A 17293-nucleotide genomic window follows, 5' to 3' on the forward strand; every position below is an offset into this window, starting at 1 on the left:
AAGGCTTGGGAAATCTTTTTGTAGCCTAAGCCTGCTTTAAATTTCTCAGTAACTTTATCCCTGACCTGTCTGGTGTGTTCTTTGGACTTCATGGTGTTGTTGCTCCCAACATTCTCTTAGACAACCTCTGAGGCCATCACAAGGCAGTTGTGGAGCTGTTTTGCAAAGAAGAATGGGCAAGGATTTCAGTCTCTAGATGTGCAAAGCTGGTAGAGACATACCCTAAAAGACTGGCAGCTGTAATTGCAGCAAAAGGTGGTTCTACAAAGTATTGACTCAGGGGGCTGAATAATTACGCACACCCCACTTTTCAGTTATTTATTTGTAAAAAATGTTTGGAATCATGTATGATTTTCGTTCCACTTCTCACGTGTACACCACTTTGTATCGGTCTTTCACGTGGAATTCCATTGAAATTGATTCATGTTTGTGGCTGTAATGTGATAAAATGTGGAAAAGTTCAAGGGGGCTGAATACTTTTGCAAGCCACTGTAGACACAGTTGACCCACATAAACTGTCTTGACCTTTGTCTTTTGTATATCAATTAAAATTAATAAACTTTTTAAAATCAGTCCAAAGACAGCCTTTATCCTTATTGCAAAGCTTTAATTTCTTGCACTACAAAAAGTAGCATACATCCTGATTTGTTGGTTAATTGATTCTGAGTCCATTTGCTTCTTTGCAGTATCACATATGCACATATAGAACACAAATTACAGACATAGCCACAACTACTTGCGTTTTCACCCAGGTTTAAGTGAATCTACGACTTAGGTCGTTGATTTTACGTAGTGCGTCTCGGTTGTCGATGGTCCTGTGGACTGTGATGAGGAAGGGGAAGGCAGAGGGAAGCTCCACCCTTTGACTCAGTTTCTGGTGACCCCAGTGGAGGCAATGCAGTCTCTCAGCCAGGTCCCGTCTGCCGGCTCGCTCCAGTCCGTCTTGCAGCAGCTTGGTCTTATTCGGCTTGTCCCATGACTTCTCGTACCTGTGAATAAAGGGGGACCTCTGAAAAGTATTTCATGGAAAGAAGAGAAATTCACTGATGTATAAAAAGCCCCCCCAAAAATTGAACTGTATTAAAATGACAGTGTCTAGAAAGCCCAAGTGACCATGGTAAAACACAAGTAAGTTATTTAAGTTTCTCACATGAGATTGCTGGGAATCTACTTCAATTTCTTAGGACTACAATGATTTCAGCTGACGTATAAAACTGGACTAAACACTGCTGAGATAATCAGATGTTGGCTTTTGATTTAGAAACAGCAGTTTCTAAACAAAGCACACGATACTTTCAAAAGTATACACACAGACTTTACCAGCTTTCCAACATGGCCTTGGCCTGGACACTCTTCTCTGTAGAGCTGGCGTGGAAGCGTCCTATCTCAGTTCTGTTGAAGCCGAGCTCATATGCCAAAACTGTCCACTCAAAACCAAGCTGCCTGGAAATCTCCTGCAGCGTCTTTAGATTGATCACAGCATCCTGTAAGCCAAAAAAGGGGGAAAATTCCATTGAGAAAAACGATCTAGTATAAATGATCTGCACAAAAGTGCAGATGAAAGCAGATTAGACATACCTCCTGTGCTTTGTTGGGCATTATCAAAAACTCCAAAAGGTCAGCACTGCGCACACAATATCTGTCTTCAGGTCTGGTTTAATGATTTTGCGCAAAGGATAAAAGATAAGAGATTTTAGTCACCTACCCTGAGGTACAGTATGTCAAAGTAGAGCGTGTTTGAGTGTTACTCTGGAGATTTAAAATCAACATACTCACTTGTTAAACATTAGTCACTTTGTGACCACCTTGTGAGACTAACAGCTGCCACAGTGAATCTTCCACTTCAAACCTCATAACCCCCTAACTGTAATGTGCAAAACTGAATTCTACATTTATTTTTTGAGCAGTAGCTTCTATAATATAAGTGATGTTAGCATTCAGATATACTTTACACTTGTAGGAATATAGGACTGAACTTGGTTTAGTATTGTATTTTTACTAGGGAAGAATACAGGAATATGGTTTCACCCTTACACCACCGTTACTCCAAATGCTTTTAAGCTGAGTCATGTCTGAGTTAAAGAATGCATAGATTTTGAACTGCAGTAAGTAAAGCTACAACTCCCCATTCATCCATCCCTTCATTACTTTTCAATGGCCAGATCATGAGGGGCAGAAGTCCTGTTCCCAAACCAGCTGGGAGACATAATTTCCTTGGTCTGCTCAGGCATCTCGTCCTAGTGGGAGATGCTCAAAACAACTGGAGGCGTCCAGACATAAAAACAAAAGAATAGCAATCATTGAGGCGTTTGTGTGTCCTAGAGATCCTATTGCTATGTCTTCGTGGGCTACATGCTCCTGGTAAGGTTTCCGCAGCTCATCACTGGCTGCAATCCCTTTCCCCTTTTGCAATTTACCTTTTTTCCCCCCTCGATTCTTCACAAATAATTTTAATAAAGGAGAATGAAAAAACGTTTTGAAATGCTTTTATTCACTTTAAAAATTCACTTCCTCTTTAATTTCTTGCCATCCATTAAAAGCATGAGGGCTCCTTGTGCAATATCACTGCAGCAGTTACGCTTATCAAAGAACATTTCGGAATTGAATGTAAACATTAAATAAAAAGAAACTAAACAAAAGATAAAGTGTGTACAAGGTCATTGATGGATCTAATACTTAAAAAAAATTCAATGTGTTAATCAGAATTCTGATCCAAAGTGCTGCAAGGTCCAGCCAATAACTATAACTAACATAAATTACATTACTTCTTCTTCTTTTTTACTTTTTTTTTTTTTTTTTTTACAGGCACAGGAAGTAACAAAATTCCAACTTCAGGTTCAACTTCATATCTGACACCACAGTCTGAAAAAAATAATACTTCCAAAACTAATCATATGAAATCATTAAAAGCATGTACAAAAGCATGGGATATATTTTTCTAAGCTTTCGGTTGGAGAGAGACGTTTATTCTGCTCAATGCAAGAATTAACAACGACAAACCAAGAAACACATATCAGAGAGGATCCGTTTCACATTTAACAGCTGATTATCAGAGTATTGCCTGGTTGTTTCATGGTGTGTCAAGTCAAGGTTAAGATCCAGCCTGCTGGACCTGTACGCTCATCAGTCCTCACTTTGTCCTTCAGCAAGGAGTAGTGCTTATATTCATGATAACTGTCACTCTCACTCCTACACAGCGATACCCTGTGCACCTCTCAAATTTCAGCTTATTTGGGTTCAGTAGCAGCCATCTTTCCAGCTGCCGTCCCTCAGGGCACTCAGAGCAGCCAGGCTCTTTGGAGGAGTAAGCAAACTGCAGATAGAAAAAAACCCAGTATTATACAAGCATATAAATTAATCAAAGTTAAATAAAAAGATCCATCATCCCACAAAGAATCTTGTCTGTTTCCTTTAAAAGTTTCAGGAATCAGACCTGTGTCTCCAGTGTGGCAGGTGAGAATTCTACCATTGAACCACCAATGCCACACCCAAAGATTGCTACAATGCCACTCACACTCACAATGCACTAATAGTCTGACCAGGTTTGCCATCATATACTTCAATTGATTAACCAATTCATGGCTCAGAAAATTATTCTTTTACTGTCATCAGAGGATGAATTTTACCACCTCTGGTGATCCCCTGAGATAACCTTATCTTCAGGTCTAAATTTGAAATTATCAAGTGCCTTTTTGCACATGCTCCTCAGTACTCATGTTGGTGTAGTTCCCCTTTAAACCCAAAGGAGTTAGCATATGTGTGCTTACCTGCGCGTGGGTTGGGTGATTTTACTGGGACGTGGAACGCCACTTGTTCCTATGAAGGAGGCTGGCCGAGGGAGGGAACTGCGGGGGACAGCTGACTGGTTGGCGCTGGTGGGTTTGAGGGCCTGTGGCAGCAAACTAATGCTGCTGCTGGGTTTGAGGGGTTGAGGCAGCGCGGCACTGCTGGAGATGGAGTTCAGACTGGCAGAGGTGGACAGAGAGGTGGAGGTGGGTCCCTGCTGGACTGTGGGGCTTACGTAGGCTGTGGCTTTTAGAGTGTGTCGCGCCGTTGTAGGGAAACTCCCGACACTCTGGACTCGCTGACTGAGCTGGCCTGGGGAAGGAACTGAAGGAATATTATGAAGCACAAGTGTCATACTGCAATTCCTAGATTTTAAGTTGTCATCATTCAGCTGAGCGTTAACAGATTTTTTTCCCTTTCTTTGATCATTCACACACATAAAAACAGGCGTCTTACTGGAGGACTGGAGTCGTGCAAGCCCACTCGATGAGTCAAAGCTCTGGCTGTTCCGGAGGGAGGGCATCGTTGGCAAAGAGGAGGGACCGTGGGAGGGTGGGTTGACAGGGGAAGCCAGGCATGGAATGCTGGGGACACTAGGCATGCTGGGAGCTCGGATCAGGTTGGGCATGCTTCTTCGCAGCTTGTCTATGCAACAACATCAACAAAGCTGATCAGGTATTGCAGGTGCCCAGTTGGCTTTTTTTTAGCTTTTCAAAGTTTTAGGAAAGTATGAAAGTAAGCGCTCTCAGCAAAGATATAATGCATAGTATACTCCCCTGTAGAACCACATCTTAGTTTGACACTTTAAATTTAAGAAGAATGACACGTCATATCCATTAATGAATGGATATTTTCATGTGGTCCACTCAAAATGTTGCATTATTTTTTTAACCATTCTGACTTAATTTAACTTAGGACTTTAAAGAGGGGGAAAAGTCTAATACTTGCTCCTCAAAGTAACAGCAGTATCTGTCTTAGACTAAAACAATCAGTCAGTCATGCAGTTATCTCTATAGACTGATATCTGCATATAAAGACACCTAATCTGCAGAGAAGGACCAAGTGTAATTTAATAGTTTTCTGTTTCTTTTAGTCTAATTACATCTGAGCGGGCCTTGGTTGCATGCAGGTAAACAGTGTGTGAAGAGCAAAATGATTGGATTTGCTGAAACGCAATCTTAAAACACTTAGCTATCACCTGATTAACATTTATCAGCGTTTAAAATCTCTTCAGCGTTTATAAAGATTGACATGCTGATAGAACAAAAGTCCAAAGATAGTGACTGTTCCCTGAGTTTTTAACAGTCATCTATCAGATATGTTCCCAGATCAGATCGGGTCACTCACCTGTGCTATTCGTGTATGCTGTTTGTGTCTCTGTGATCAGGCTAGAGGGTCCAGAGTACTGGGAGTGTCCACTGAGTGAAAACTGATGGGTGGTCGAGCTGCGTCTGCAGTCTCTGAAACTGGAGAAGGTGTGAGAGTGGGGCAGGCTGCCCCGCTGCATAGAGCCTGTGCGGAACAGTCGAGGTTGGGGAGGTGGGAGCTGGTCGTAACCCTCATCCTCCTCGTCCTCCTCCTCGAGATCCATCTGACTGCGCCTGAGGGTGTGCAAGGAGAAGCTGGAGCTGCGACGGCTGGCCGTAGCTGTGGCTGTGGCTGAGGTAGAGGCGTAGTCTTGTCGGAGGCCTACAGGGGCGACAAATCAATGCATTTTTTCCGAGGAAAGCACGAACCCTGCGTGGTATAGGATACATTTCCTTCTGGAGGCGCCGCTCATCCATTATTCACTTACTGAATCGGCAGACCAGACTGATATAGGGAAGTTTATTCTGAAATGTCCTGCATAATTTAATGGCACACAAGCGCATCAAGATATCACTTCCTTTCAACTTCATAAAGGTCAAACATTTATGTTACTGTCAGCCATTTATTGGCAATGTTGCACAGTAATCTTTTCCAGTCTCTCCACAAGGCAGTGCATTACTGTTTACAACCAGAGTGGGTGCCAAACAAACACAAAAATTATGGTTGTCATGAAGAGGGAACAGTGAATTTAATAAACAGTATGTGGATAAATTTGTTGTAAAAGAAGTTTAAGGACTAAATGTCACTTATGAACATTCTTATGAAGGTGGCTGTTATTAGGAATGACAGTTAATAGTCTGTAGTGTATATATAAAGGTTTTCATGTCTTACCTTTTAAAGCAATGTCAAACAATTTTCATGCCTTAAAACAAGTTTGTGAGTGGCTGCAGGTACGTAGAGAAGAACTTTTTAGATTTCCATAAGAGCACAGTTGGTGTCTAATTAAGGACTTTTTAAGCTGAGGCAAGAGTGATTTGCAGCTCCATGCCACGTATCACTGTACCTGCTGGTGTCCAATCAAAACCGAAAGACTTGATTCATACGTCTCAGATATTCTCTTATGTTTGGATGACATGAACTCCAACTGTGTGTTCACTCTTGTAAAAGGACAGCATTGCCACATACTGCTTTGGCAAAGGGTCAGTTAATCAGTTTACTATGAGCAGTGTTTCTACATGTTTCAAAATGTCACACTTTTCCACAATCAAGTTTTCAGATTTCTCTGCAGAGTTTTCAGACAACGTCTGCCATCTAGATGCAAATCATAAATGTTTATTGTGTACTTTATATTTTATATTTTAGAAGAGAAGGAGGGCTATAAAAATATAAAGCATTATATGGATGAACCAATGTGTTAAATATTAAATTCTATGTTGTGACACTGACTGGATATTCTGACTGCAGGGTGATATAATGGCTGCATTGTAAAATTATTATGGGTAATTGTATATAAAAACAATATTTTTAGATAGATACAGATATATAATTATAGATCAAAGCATGAATATGTATATATTCATGTAGAAAGAGACTGTGTATTAGATATGTAGATTTTTTTATAGATAGTGCATATATAAATATTAGGCTATATAATCAGGAACACAAATATATGATGAATTAAAAAGGGGAAAAGGAAGTGAACAGGAAATGGTCGATATTTTCGGGGATTTCAGTCAATGGGTTTCATCACAATAATATAATAGTTGTCTTTTATTTCGTTCTTGTGTGAGTTTCTTTCAGTATTAACATTTGATACCTTAATGTTCAAAGTAAAGATTTCATTCATTCATATATTCTGACTACATTCTATATATGTGCAGTTAGTTCATACTAATCATTTAACCCAAAACTCAAACAAGTTAAATGCACAGTATTTTACTCAAGCTGACCAATGAAAATTAGTTGGACAAAAGGAAGGTACAGTTTACCTTCCTTTCCTCCATCACTAAGTAACTTATATGTTGGTTATTGTGATGTGACTGTGATGTTTTGTTCAGGGATCTTCCAGTTTCACACAGTTTCAGGCGCTTGTGCAGAGCTGTTTTCCAGTCCTGTGATGCACAGGCGTAGAGGCAGCTCTGCGTAGGAGTGCGCTATGAGTCGGGTGCCGTACTTCTTGCCTTGCTTTTCTCGACTGTAGCCCACGCTTTCTAACACATTGGTAAACATTTTGGCTGCGATGGCTCCCTGCTTCAAATGCCTTGAAAAACATTCTGCTTATATCATTTTATTAGCAGAGATGAGAAGAAATTAAGAGGAGCAGCCTAGAAACATTAACAGTTTCCTATATTTTGCTTTTCTAAATCATTCAATTATTTGCTGTAACAGTTCTACAAAGCCTAGCAAAGTGCCTCTGCAATCAGCTGCTGTCCTTTGGGGAAGCCATAATTCAAACCACCGACCACATCCCCTACGTCAGAATATAAAGTGGACAAAACCACAATCTGACAATACGATTCCAACATCACAACCTCTATCTGTAGCAGCGTTTCCTCAAATTTCTCATATTTTCCCTCACATTTTGTATGAAACATCTAAACAGTCTACTCACTCTCCTCCTGAAGTCGTGCCATGACCTCCACATCTGTCATGTCCTGCAGTTTGTAGCTCATGGAGATCGAGTCATCTTCCAGCTCTGACACACCCACCTCGCTGTCCAGGGAAGACTGAGGGGTAATCGCCGCATGCCGACGGCCCGCGTCTAAAAAAAACAAAACAAAACAAAAACACGCACGTCAACATCCCAACATTCACTTTCAAAGCATTTCTCTGACCGCGTCTCTGAGTTGTGAAATTTATATGTACATAACTGTCGCAGATGGATGGTAACTCACACCTGATGAAACGGCAGAAATTAATGACACGGCAGAGGAGACGTGTTGCGGGTGATTTCTTACTGTGGAGAGTGGAGTTTGACAGGAAGGTGGGTGTTCTGTCAGCGAGGCTGCAGCTGGCCCTGAGAGGGAGACTCGGCTGGAGATAGGACTGGCCAGATGACGGCAACGGAGCTTCAAAGGAGAAAATCACAGCACGAGAGAGAAGACATTCAATCACTGGTGACTAGCCTAACCTGCACTCTCTGCTGTTTGTGTTAATATAGAACACAGAGGAACGAGCTGAAGGAGCTGTCTTCTGGTGGAGTCTGAAAGTGCTCGTCTCCATCTGTTTGAGGGTATGACCTTATAATCTCCTCCCTGCAGTTTGGTGTAATCTGATTGCAAACTCCAAGGAGCAGGTTGTTTAAGAATCTGGGTTATGTAGAGAGTTCCAAAAGCATTTTGGAAGCAACAGATGCTTTTGGCTCTATGTTGTTATTACTTTTGGAAGCAGACAACAACTATGAGGTCAGCGGAAAGGGTTTTAATACGAGCAATGACGATTATTGTGCCCTTAAGGCTAAAAGGCTTTGAGTCTTGCCAATGCAAAATTTTAGTTTTTGCATTATGTGAATTTTTTCCCGTTATTTGCTTTTTTGTGACGTTGTTAGATTTTGTTTTCAAAGAGTTAGAGAAGCAGGTTTGAGTTGCCTTGCAAAAGTTGCCCAATTTAAAGAGAAACGAGATTAAACATTACCGTCAAGGTGTCACTGTGTTAGTGTGCTTCAATTAATTTTAATTAATTAATTAATTAAGCCACAATGACTCTTTAAAAAATAAAACTGTTTTTTTTTTTTATGTTTCATTATCGCCGAGTCACACTAGAGTAAAACTTGGGTGGCAACATCCAATTGCCTGGTGATTGCACTGATAATTTTTGCTTTCAACTGATTGATTGGCCATAGATGCATAGAGCATACAAATCCCTCAACTTCTGGGCAACCAGAGGAATGTCAACTGCAAAGGTCTGGTGGGAGGCAACCTGTCACAGACTGCCATCCTGTCTGCAAGGTGTCACTTTGCAATAGAGGACTTGTTTCCGCTGGTTGTGTTCTGGTTATATTCAACTGATTGCAGACGTGGTCCTCGTCTCCATTTCAAAAACAATGAGATCACAAGTTTATTGTACACTTTGATCGTGCCACAGTCTCCAAACACTGTTTTATCTAGTGTGACTGTACCATTGTTGAAATCAGTTCCAAGTATCTTTATTTATAAGGGCCAAATCACAGTAAAGACCCAGTGGAGTGGCTATGTGTGTGTGTGAATGTGCAAACCCATTAGGATTCATCTTTATCTGTAAAAGATCATCAAATCAAACAGTTTTTGAGAGATTTCAGTTTGGGCCAAATCGGCGAACCAACCAACCAACTTTCATTTCCACAGCATGCTTACAAATAAGATGATAAGAAACATAATAACCCCCCCTAAAACAATGGCTCTTTTAAATAGTGAAACTTTCCATTTGACAAATTAGTTTTTTTAGTGATTTCAGTTTGTAGGTACATACTGACTCACACCCACTGCGCTTACCAGATGTAAGAGTGTGTGTTTTGTGGTTAGCAGGAATCAGACGTGTATTGGTGTTACCTGAGGACTCGGTTAGTGCAGCAGGTTTAGTGTAAGGCAGGATGGGGCAGCTGAGGGTGGAGAGCCCCTCTATGCAGCTGTACGGACGAACGGAGGACACTCCTCGCCACCGCTTTGCTAGAGACAGGATTGCAGGGAAGGGCATGTTAGTCTGATTGCTTTAGCATGTAGCACAAACATACAGTACATGGGTTATATATTTTAAGACACTCTGGCCAAATGTTAATCTGCTTCTAGCAGATCAGTACTGACCTTGCAAATGTCTGGGCTCGGACAGAGGAGGCTCATACAGTAAGACGAGGTTTAGCTTACCACTGCGGCTTATTGGGCTAAACCGCAGTTATTTTTTGGCTAGGTCTCAGGATAAGCAGGGATTGTGCATGTAGGCTACAACCTATTCCCAAAATCAGAATTAGATTTACTATGAACTAGTTTTTTTGGCATACACGGTTCATTTATAGCCCTTAAGTGTGATTTTCACTACTTTGTTCATTTTATGGTTCAACACTACAATAACATGCACTTTATTAATGGCAACTAAGAGCATTTGGGTTTGGGTTACCACATTGTTTGCTGTCAAATCTATTAATTGCTGATAAATGGTGATTAAAGCAATTAGTTGCAATAGAAAAAACCTTAGCTACAGGGTACACTTTTAGAGGACGACATTATTATTCTCATTAATTAATGCCAAGTAGCAGTGAGTAAATTCAGCTTGGTTACATAACGTGCATTCAGTGTGTCTGATTGGTAGTCTGAGAGGGTTACACCTGACAAACTGGAGCGTTCGGCACTCCTGACACAAATAAGCTCAAACTCTGGATGAAACTAGCATTCACAGCCAGTTGCACCAACAATGGCTGCTGGCTCTCAAATACAAGGATGTATTCATGACCCCGAGGAGGAGAGCCAGCCTTCCCCGAATACAGCTTTAAAGGAAGAAGAGAACCGTCAACGGCACAAACACACACCAATAAACATCAACACAGACACTAACAAATATGCATTATCAGGTCACAGTGTGGAGACCACACAGCATTATGAAAATATTCCATCACAGGAAATTCTTTCGGATATTAAAGTCAAAGCACGCAGGTGAGCAGCATATAGAGTGGAAAGTATGAGCTTTGAAAGTAGAAGTCTCTTGCACAGGCTCTTGGTGCAGGGAGTGCTGAGCGAATCTGCCTCGACAACCCATTTAATGTAAGCATGTTTCTATGGTAACCATATCCCCATGCATGAGAGCAGAAACTATAAAGCACCAGATCTGAAACTGGGTCCAGCAGCAAATATATATTTGATAGCACGCAAGTATGCGAGTCGTAATGATTTTGGATTTAGGTTAGCTCGTACATATGTCCCATTATCATTTCTGAAACCTCAATAAACCCCTTGCCCCACTTAGTGGAAATATGCTTAGAGAAAAGGATATTATAGCATGCAAAGACTTTGCGTTGGTCTGCCATGAGTAAAGGTTATGCAGCTGTTAGTAAAACAAAAACTGTGAGGATAATGACAGAGACCGTTTTAAAATGAAAGTAATGGTGGATAAAATGCACCGTCATTCTCAGCAGTAACACTGTTGGTAACTAAGTTGGGTTTCAATCATCTAATCCTTAAACTACTTTTGTTTCAATGACTTTGCTAAAACAGTATTAACATATAAATTTAGCACAAAAACTAAGGAAATTTGAGTTTGGTCGACTATTTCTTTGTTGTAACAATGCTTCTTGACAATAACTGATGGAAACTCTGTTTATTTCCCCTTAAATCTGCCATATTTGCAAGAAAAATGCATTTGTGTGTTGAGCAGCACAGCTGAGTATGTAGGCTGCGCCTGTGAAAAGCTGGTGACCAGCATGTGAGGAGGAGGTGGAAGGCTATTGTGGCCGTGTATGTTTCCTATAGATGCTACTAAGGCTCCTGTTTGTTAAATGAATACATTGTTAAGCTGTCAGTATGTCTTGTTTCTTCAGACTTCAATCATCCAATCCAATAAACAACACAAAACAAGAGTCAAAAGGAGAATGAGCTGTTTGCTGTTGGCAGAGAAGATCTGGCAGGTTTTTCATAGATTTGGCAAAAACTCAGAATCAGTATGAAACTGCAGTGATTCAATCAGGCCGGCCGCAAACTGCAGACACACCTGTGAGACCTGTGATACTAGTTCTTCATTCAAGAAAGTGACAACAGCTGTATGACATATATGTAAGTGACAGAGTTAAAATCAGCATGTGTTTTGTGGGAATGTTTTTTCCCAGAAGAAGCTATGGAGAAAGAAAATTTAAGGCTGTTAGCTGTAGTCATCTTACTTTGATCAGCCATAAAGGGCATATTGTTATTAATATACATGCTTTTAATATAATATCAATATTCTATGTTTTAATATCATAGTTACTGTCACTACGGAAACAACATTTGATTTAAAGACTAAGTAGCTACAATAATAACAAATTTATTGATTCTGGATAATCACAATAATCAAACTGTTATGATCATATAGGAAATCATAAAGGAAAAGATAAAATCTGATCAAGACTGGAGTGAAACATGAATATGCTAAAATTATCGTCCATTATGAAATCTCATACAGCACAATATTTGTAATATTTTCATGCTTAATTCTTATAATGTTGTATGTGAAAACTATGAGTGGATTGAGTTATGAGTTACTCGTGAAAATAGGTAATTAGCTGACATGACAAGTCTTGCAAAATGTATATCAAATATAATTTGATACTTTATACTTTATTTTTTATTTAAAACCTGTATTTAAATTTAAAATGTAAAAATTCCATCACTTAAAATATACTTTTTTCATAAAATCCAGTAAAATCGGGCTGTTATTAGAGGTTCAGTTGGTGGAATGATGATAATTTAATCAAAGCTTTATAATCATTTTTGCATTATTTTGCAGTTAACACAGGGTTTAGCCTTTCATGAACACACATCAAGCTCTTCCAAGGTGATCTTTCTTTAATTCATGTATAAATATCTTCATCTTTAGTGGATCTTAAGTACAGCCCAAGATGAGTACACGTGAGTCCTCTGCTACTCCAGAAATAACCACTCACTGGGAACACAGGGTGAAGTAAAACTCACAACTTTAAAGAGAGAGCGAGTGAAATGTTGGAGCCGGTGAGCTCTGTGCAGTGAAAACCTCCCACGGTTCACACGCTGCAGCAGAAATTCTGCTGCACATGGAAACATTTTGTGTGATTTTTTTTTTCCAGCTTATGATCACATTTCAGCAGCCAGCGAGGCAGATGTGGCCACAGATGAAGACTGTTAATCTGGGGGCTAAGTACACTGTACCTTGGTCCAGTCTGTGACAGAGGGTCATTTTAGCGAGCTCCACCTCAGGCCCCGGGTGGTCCAGTACCTGCCTGCACCACTGGAGAGGGCTGAGGAAACTGTGGCCCTGCAGCTTAGCTTTGGGACTCACATACAGCCTGGAAAATGCAGCAAAAAACAGTTAGATCTTGTCACCTTTACAGGCAGCCCATGTTGTTTTTTTCACACAAAAAGCACAGATGATAAATTAACTCAGGGCTGCTGTGTATTTGCAGTGCAATCAAAAAATAGTTGCTAGAGAGCAAAGAAAATAAATAGCAGCTCAAGATCTCAAAGAGTGTGTTTTACAGCCCCAACATTTCTCAGCTGCTATTACCCAGTGAAATAAAACCATTGTGGCTGTGTGATTTTTATACAAACCAAATGCCCTAAAAGTTTCTACAACATGGGAAGAATCTCTGGGACCCAGACCTGGAACAGCAGCAGAAAATAAATGGGCCAAATGCATAGACTTGCAAATGGCAATGTTAACTTTTCTGTTGCGAAATTTAGTCAATGATCAATTAGATGGGATTTATTTTCACGTTGTACATGAAATTATCAACCTATTTATCAGCAAATCTCTTTTTCTTCTTTCTTTACAGATTGCCACAGCACATCTTCTGCCTCCATCTCACCCTATCCCCTACCATGAGTGAAAATAATTTAATTGACCTTTATCCTCAGCCAGAAAAGAAATTTAATAAATCCCAAGAAATTCCACATGTTTCTCACTGTGTGTGTGCCTGTAAATCCTAGTATACTAGGTTCCAAGACTGTAGCTAAATATCCAAGGAAAAGAAAACTTGCCAGACAGAACTGGGCTTTTTTTTCCTCCAGCAACTAGGCCACAGCATTACACTGACTTGGGGGTGGAAGGGTAATTGTGTTAAATGTAGTAAAGCTATACCAGCACAGCCACTGAACTGTATCTCATCAGCACTGCATTCAGCTGTGTGCTACATTTTCCACATCGTCACACCAGATACATAAAGCTGGAAACGGTTCAGCAGTCAGATACCTTAGTCTACAGCCTGTGCTTCAAAGTAGTTCAGCCTACGGCTGAACACAACACACAAAGCCGAGCTGTTTGATCACAGGCTGAAGGGGGTCATTGTTTCTAATTTCATCCAGCGCTGCCTACTCTGAATAGATACCTATGCTGCACGCACGGTGCATGCTGGGATGCCCAAAGCTTGTGTCAGATCTGGTTTTATTGTTTTGCTCCTCGTGTAAGAATCACTCTATTTGCCAGAGTCTGTAAGTCTGTTCCACCAAAACAGATGCAATCAATAACGGGATACATGACATACACTGCCTCAAAATGATGGCTGGTTCACTGTCATGTGGCCCATGAAGCATGTATTAGGGTCAGACCAACAGAGGGGGAAACTGACTTTCACTGTAAATTCAAACAAGGCATGTAATGAACTGGTAGACATAAACAGAGCAGTTACCAGCTATCAGGCTCTAAGACGGGGAGCACGGCGTTGAGGTCCAAAATCTCAACCTCATCCAAAACAGTTGTGTCTCCAGCGGCGCCGCTGTCCTCCACAGCGGCGTCAGGAGACGCCGAGCTCGGCTGAAAATAGGCGAAAGGTTCCTCCGCTGAGCCTCGAGGTGCGGGGACACTGGAAACGTCATATTTAGCGGAGAAGCTGTCGCTCGAGCACGCCGTACCCCCGTGCAGACACGACAACGAGGTCTGAAGATGAGGGCCGATGGAGCAATTGTTTACAGCGTTCGCTCGAGTCCGCAATTGTTCGTTTTGCTTCTCCAATTTTCGCACCAGTTCCTGCAGCTTGAGCACCTCGAGCTCCGCGCTGGTGATTTTATTGTTGCCATTGACGTCTGCCATCATCTGGGGGTTCAACACCTCTGCTTCCATTTGGTAAAAAACACATTGAGATGGGCGGAAAAATAAAGCACGGCCTGCCTGCAGAGGGTCCTCTTCTATTCAGAGAGGGTGTCCAGATTCCCCCCTTTTAAGCTGCTACACACACTCTCACAGATACACACTGATGATGCTGCTGCTGCTGGGATGACTGCACAGGCTCCATCTGATTGGTCAGCAGCTTGGAGTTCAACTCCCATCGCACCACTGCTGAGGAAGTATTTATTATAGGCACACACAGAGCGGATAGCCTGAATGTTATCCTCAAGCTACATTTTCGGTCTTGCACGCTTTAGAAAAAAAAAGAAAGACAAAAAATGTAAGTAGCCCAGTACAACTGTGGGGGAGCTGTTAAAAAAGAGTCCCGATAAGACTGACTGACAAAGTAAGCTGACATTACAGTAAGTAATCCAGGAATAATAATGCAATTTGATGAGTATGATTAAACACATTAGAAACACAGTTGTGATAGAGGACCACCGAGACATTTATTTAAAAAGAAGAACAAAAAAGTACCCATAGCATTTGCAACCACTTCATATATATGAAGTATGTATTATGTACTCCTGTTTCGCTGCTTGTTGGTGCAAATATGTTTGCAGGTACATTTAAACATGCAGACATGGTCAAGACAAGCTGCTGAAGTTGAAACATAGGTGGTGCCAAACACCCAAGTCTCAGTATTGCAGAAACTGCTGATCTGCTGGGATTTTCCCACACAACAATCTCTAGTGTTTACAGAAAATGTTGGAAAAAGAGAAAATACCAAGTGAGCAAATGTTCTGTGGGTGAAAATGCCTTGTTGATGTCAGAGGGTCAGAGGAACATGACCAGACTGCTTTGAGCTGATAAGAAGGCACCAGTCACTGAAATAACCACTTGTTACACCCAATGTATGCAGAAGAGCATCTCTGAACATACAACGTGATGAACCTAAAGGGTGCACACAGTCACCAAAAATGCACCATAGTGATTTGAAAAATGTTGCCTGGTTTAATGAGTCTCAGTTTTTCCTGTATTCAGATGGCAGAGTCAGAAATTGTCATGAATGTGCAACGTGTCAGACCAGCAGCAGGTGTCACTCGTGTCAGCTAAGAATATTAAGCTCAGGCTACAGTTTGCATGGATCACCATTAGTGGACATGGTAAATGGTAAATGGCCTGTATTTGTATAGCGCTTTTCTAGTCCCTAAGGACCCCAAAGCGCTTTACACAACCAGTCATCCACCCATTCACGCACACATTCACACACTGGTGATGGCAAGCTACATTGTAGCCACAGCCACCCTGGGGCGCACTGACAGAGGCGAGGCTGCCGGACACTGGCGCCACCGGGCCCTCTGACCACCACCAGTAGGCAACGGGTGAAGTGCCCATGGACATGGGCAGCAACAACATTTGTTGTTGCTGCCCATGTCCATCCGTTTATGACCACAGTGTATCCATCTTCTGATGGTTGCTTCCAGCAGGATAACGTGCCATGTCACAGGGCTCAAATCATCTCACACTGCTTTCTTGTTACTTGAGCATGACCACAAGTTCAATGTACTCAAATGACCTCCAGAGTCACCAGTTCTCATCCAACAAAGTACTTTCAGGATGTGGTGTAATTTAGTGCTTACTATGGGCTATGTCACTAAAATAAAATATAACACAGTTTCTTAAATACAAATTATTTGGGCTAATTGAATTACATTGCAAAGCTAGAAGGATGACTCATGTAGAAAACATGTTGATCAGTAAAATATGTATCTAAAATACAGTGGATATATAAAATTGATTTAATGTTTTTTTTTTAATAATGTAAACTCAAAAAAAGTCTTAATAAAACATGAAAGCATAAAATTTTTGCATATAAATGAAGAATGCAACCCCAACCCACTAAATTAACAAAACAGTGCAAAGGACATGAGTTTGTTGATAAATCTTATGACAGTATTTTGTGTAATTATCCTAATGATTTCAAATTTATCAGGTTCCATTTAACTGTAAATTCTGACTTTATTGGTTAGATTACATTTGTACGGAAGAGGATTAGGGCCACTGGGAAAAAAAATAAAAAGTGGGCACATTTTTTTTCTTCTTTTCCAGAATTCTGAGAAAAAAGTCAGAATTCTCAGATTAAAGTCAGAATTCTGAGAAAAAAGTCAGAATTCTGAGATTAAAGTCAGAATTCTGAGAAAAAAGTCAGAATTCTGAGAAAAAAGTCAGAATTCTCAGATTAAAGTCAGAATTCTGAGAAAAAAAGTCAGAATTCTCAGATTAAAGTCAGAATTCTGACTTTTTCCTCAGAATTCTGAGAAAAAATTAAAGTCAGAATTCTGAGAAAAAAGTCAGAATTCTGACTTTAATCTCAGAATTCTGACTTTTTTCTCAGAATTCTGGAAAAAAAGAAAAAAAGAGACGTGCCCACTTTTTTTTTTTCCAGTGGCCCTAATCCTCTTCC

The 17293-nt window shown here is 40.7% G+C and overlaps 2 protein-coding genes across 2 annotated transcripts; both read right to left on the minus strand.

Moving 5' to 3' along the window:
* Positions 1–500: 500 nt before the first annotated feature.
* Positions 501–1733, minus strand: wu:fc50b12 (uncharacterized protein LOC103911624 homolog). The gene is made up of 3 exons (XM_031734456.2): positions 1579–1733; positions 1321–1484; positions 501–989 (listed from the first exon to the last, which is right to left on the minus strand). Exons 1-3 carry the CDS (start codon positions 1597–1599, stop codon positions 755–757), a joined length of 420 nt encoding a protein of 139 aa, XP_031590316.1. The 5' UTR covers positions 1600–1733; the 3' UTR covers positions 501–754.
* A 757-nt stretch (positions 1734–2490) lies between these two features.
* On the minus strand, positions 2491–15005 carry slain1a (SLAIN motif family, member 1a). The gene is made up of 9 exons (XM_031734455.2): positions 14411–15005; positions 12936–13072; positions 9621–9737; positions 8052–8162; positions 7706–7855; positions 5134–5475; positions 4243–4431; positions 3768–4110; positions 2491–3313 (listed from the first exon to the last, which is right to left on the minus strand). Exons 1-9 carry the CDS (start codon positions 14839–14841, stop codon positions 3238–3240), a joined length of 1896 nt encoding a protein of 631 aa, XP_031590315.2. The 5' UTR covers positions 14842–15005; the 3' UTR covers positions 2491–3237.
* Between the last annotated feature and the right edge of the window lie 2288 nt (positions 15006–17293).

The sequence above is a fragment of the Oreochromis aureus genome, linkage group 16 (assembly GCF_013358895.1).
Source record: "Oreochromis aureus strain Israel breed Guangdong linkage group 16, ZZ_aureus, whole genome shotgun sequence".
NCBI lineage: Eukaryota > Metazoa > Chordata > Actinopteri > Cichliformes > Cichlidae > Oreochromis > Oreochromis aureus.

Bases quoted from the DNA above. Each gene is read 5' to 3' on its own strand.
- wu:fc50b12 (XM_031734456.2), bottom strand. From the start codon at position 1,599: ATGCCCAACAAAGCACAGGAG. The intron at 1,485-1,578 runs GTATGTCTAATC...TTTGGCTTACAG, and splicing joins TGCCCAACAAAGCACAGGAG to GATGCTGTGATCAATCTAAA. The intron at 990-1,320 runs GTAAAGTCTGTG...CTTTATTCACAG, and splicing joins AAGGCCATGTTGGAAAGCTG to GTACGAGAAGTCATGGGACA.
- slain1a (XM_031734455.2), bottom strand. From the start codon at position 14,841: ATGGAAGCAGAGGTGTTGAACCCCCAGATGATGGCAGACGTCAATGGC. The intron at 5,476-7,705 runs GTGAGTAGACTG...TCGCCCCTGTAG, and splicing joins GGCACGACTTCAGGAGGAGA to GCCTCCGACAAGACTACGCC. The intron at 4,111-4,242 runs GTAAGACGCCTG...ATATTCCTTCAG, and splicing joins TGCACGACTCCAGTCCTCCA to TTCCTTCCCCAGGCCAGCTC.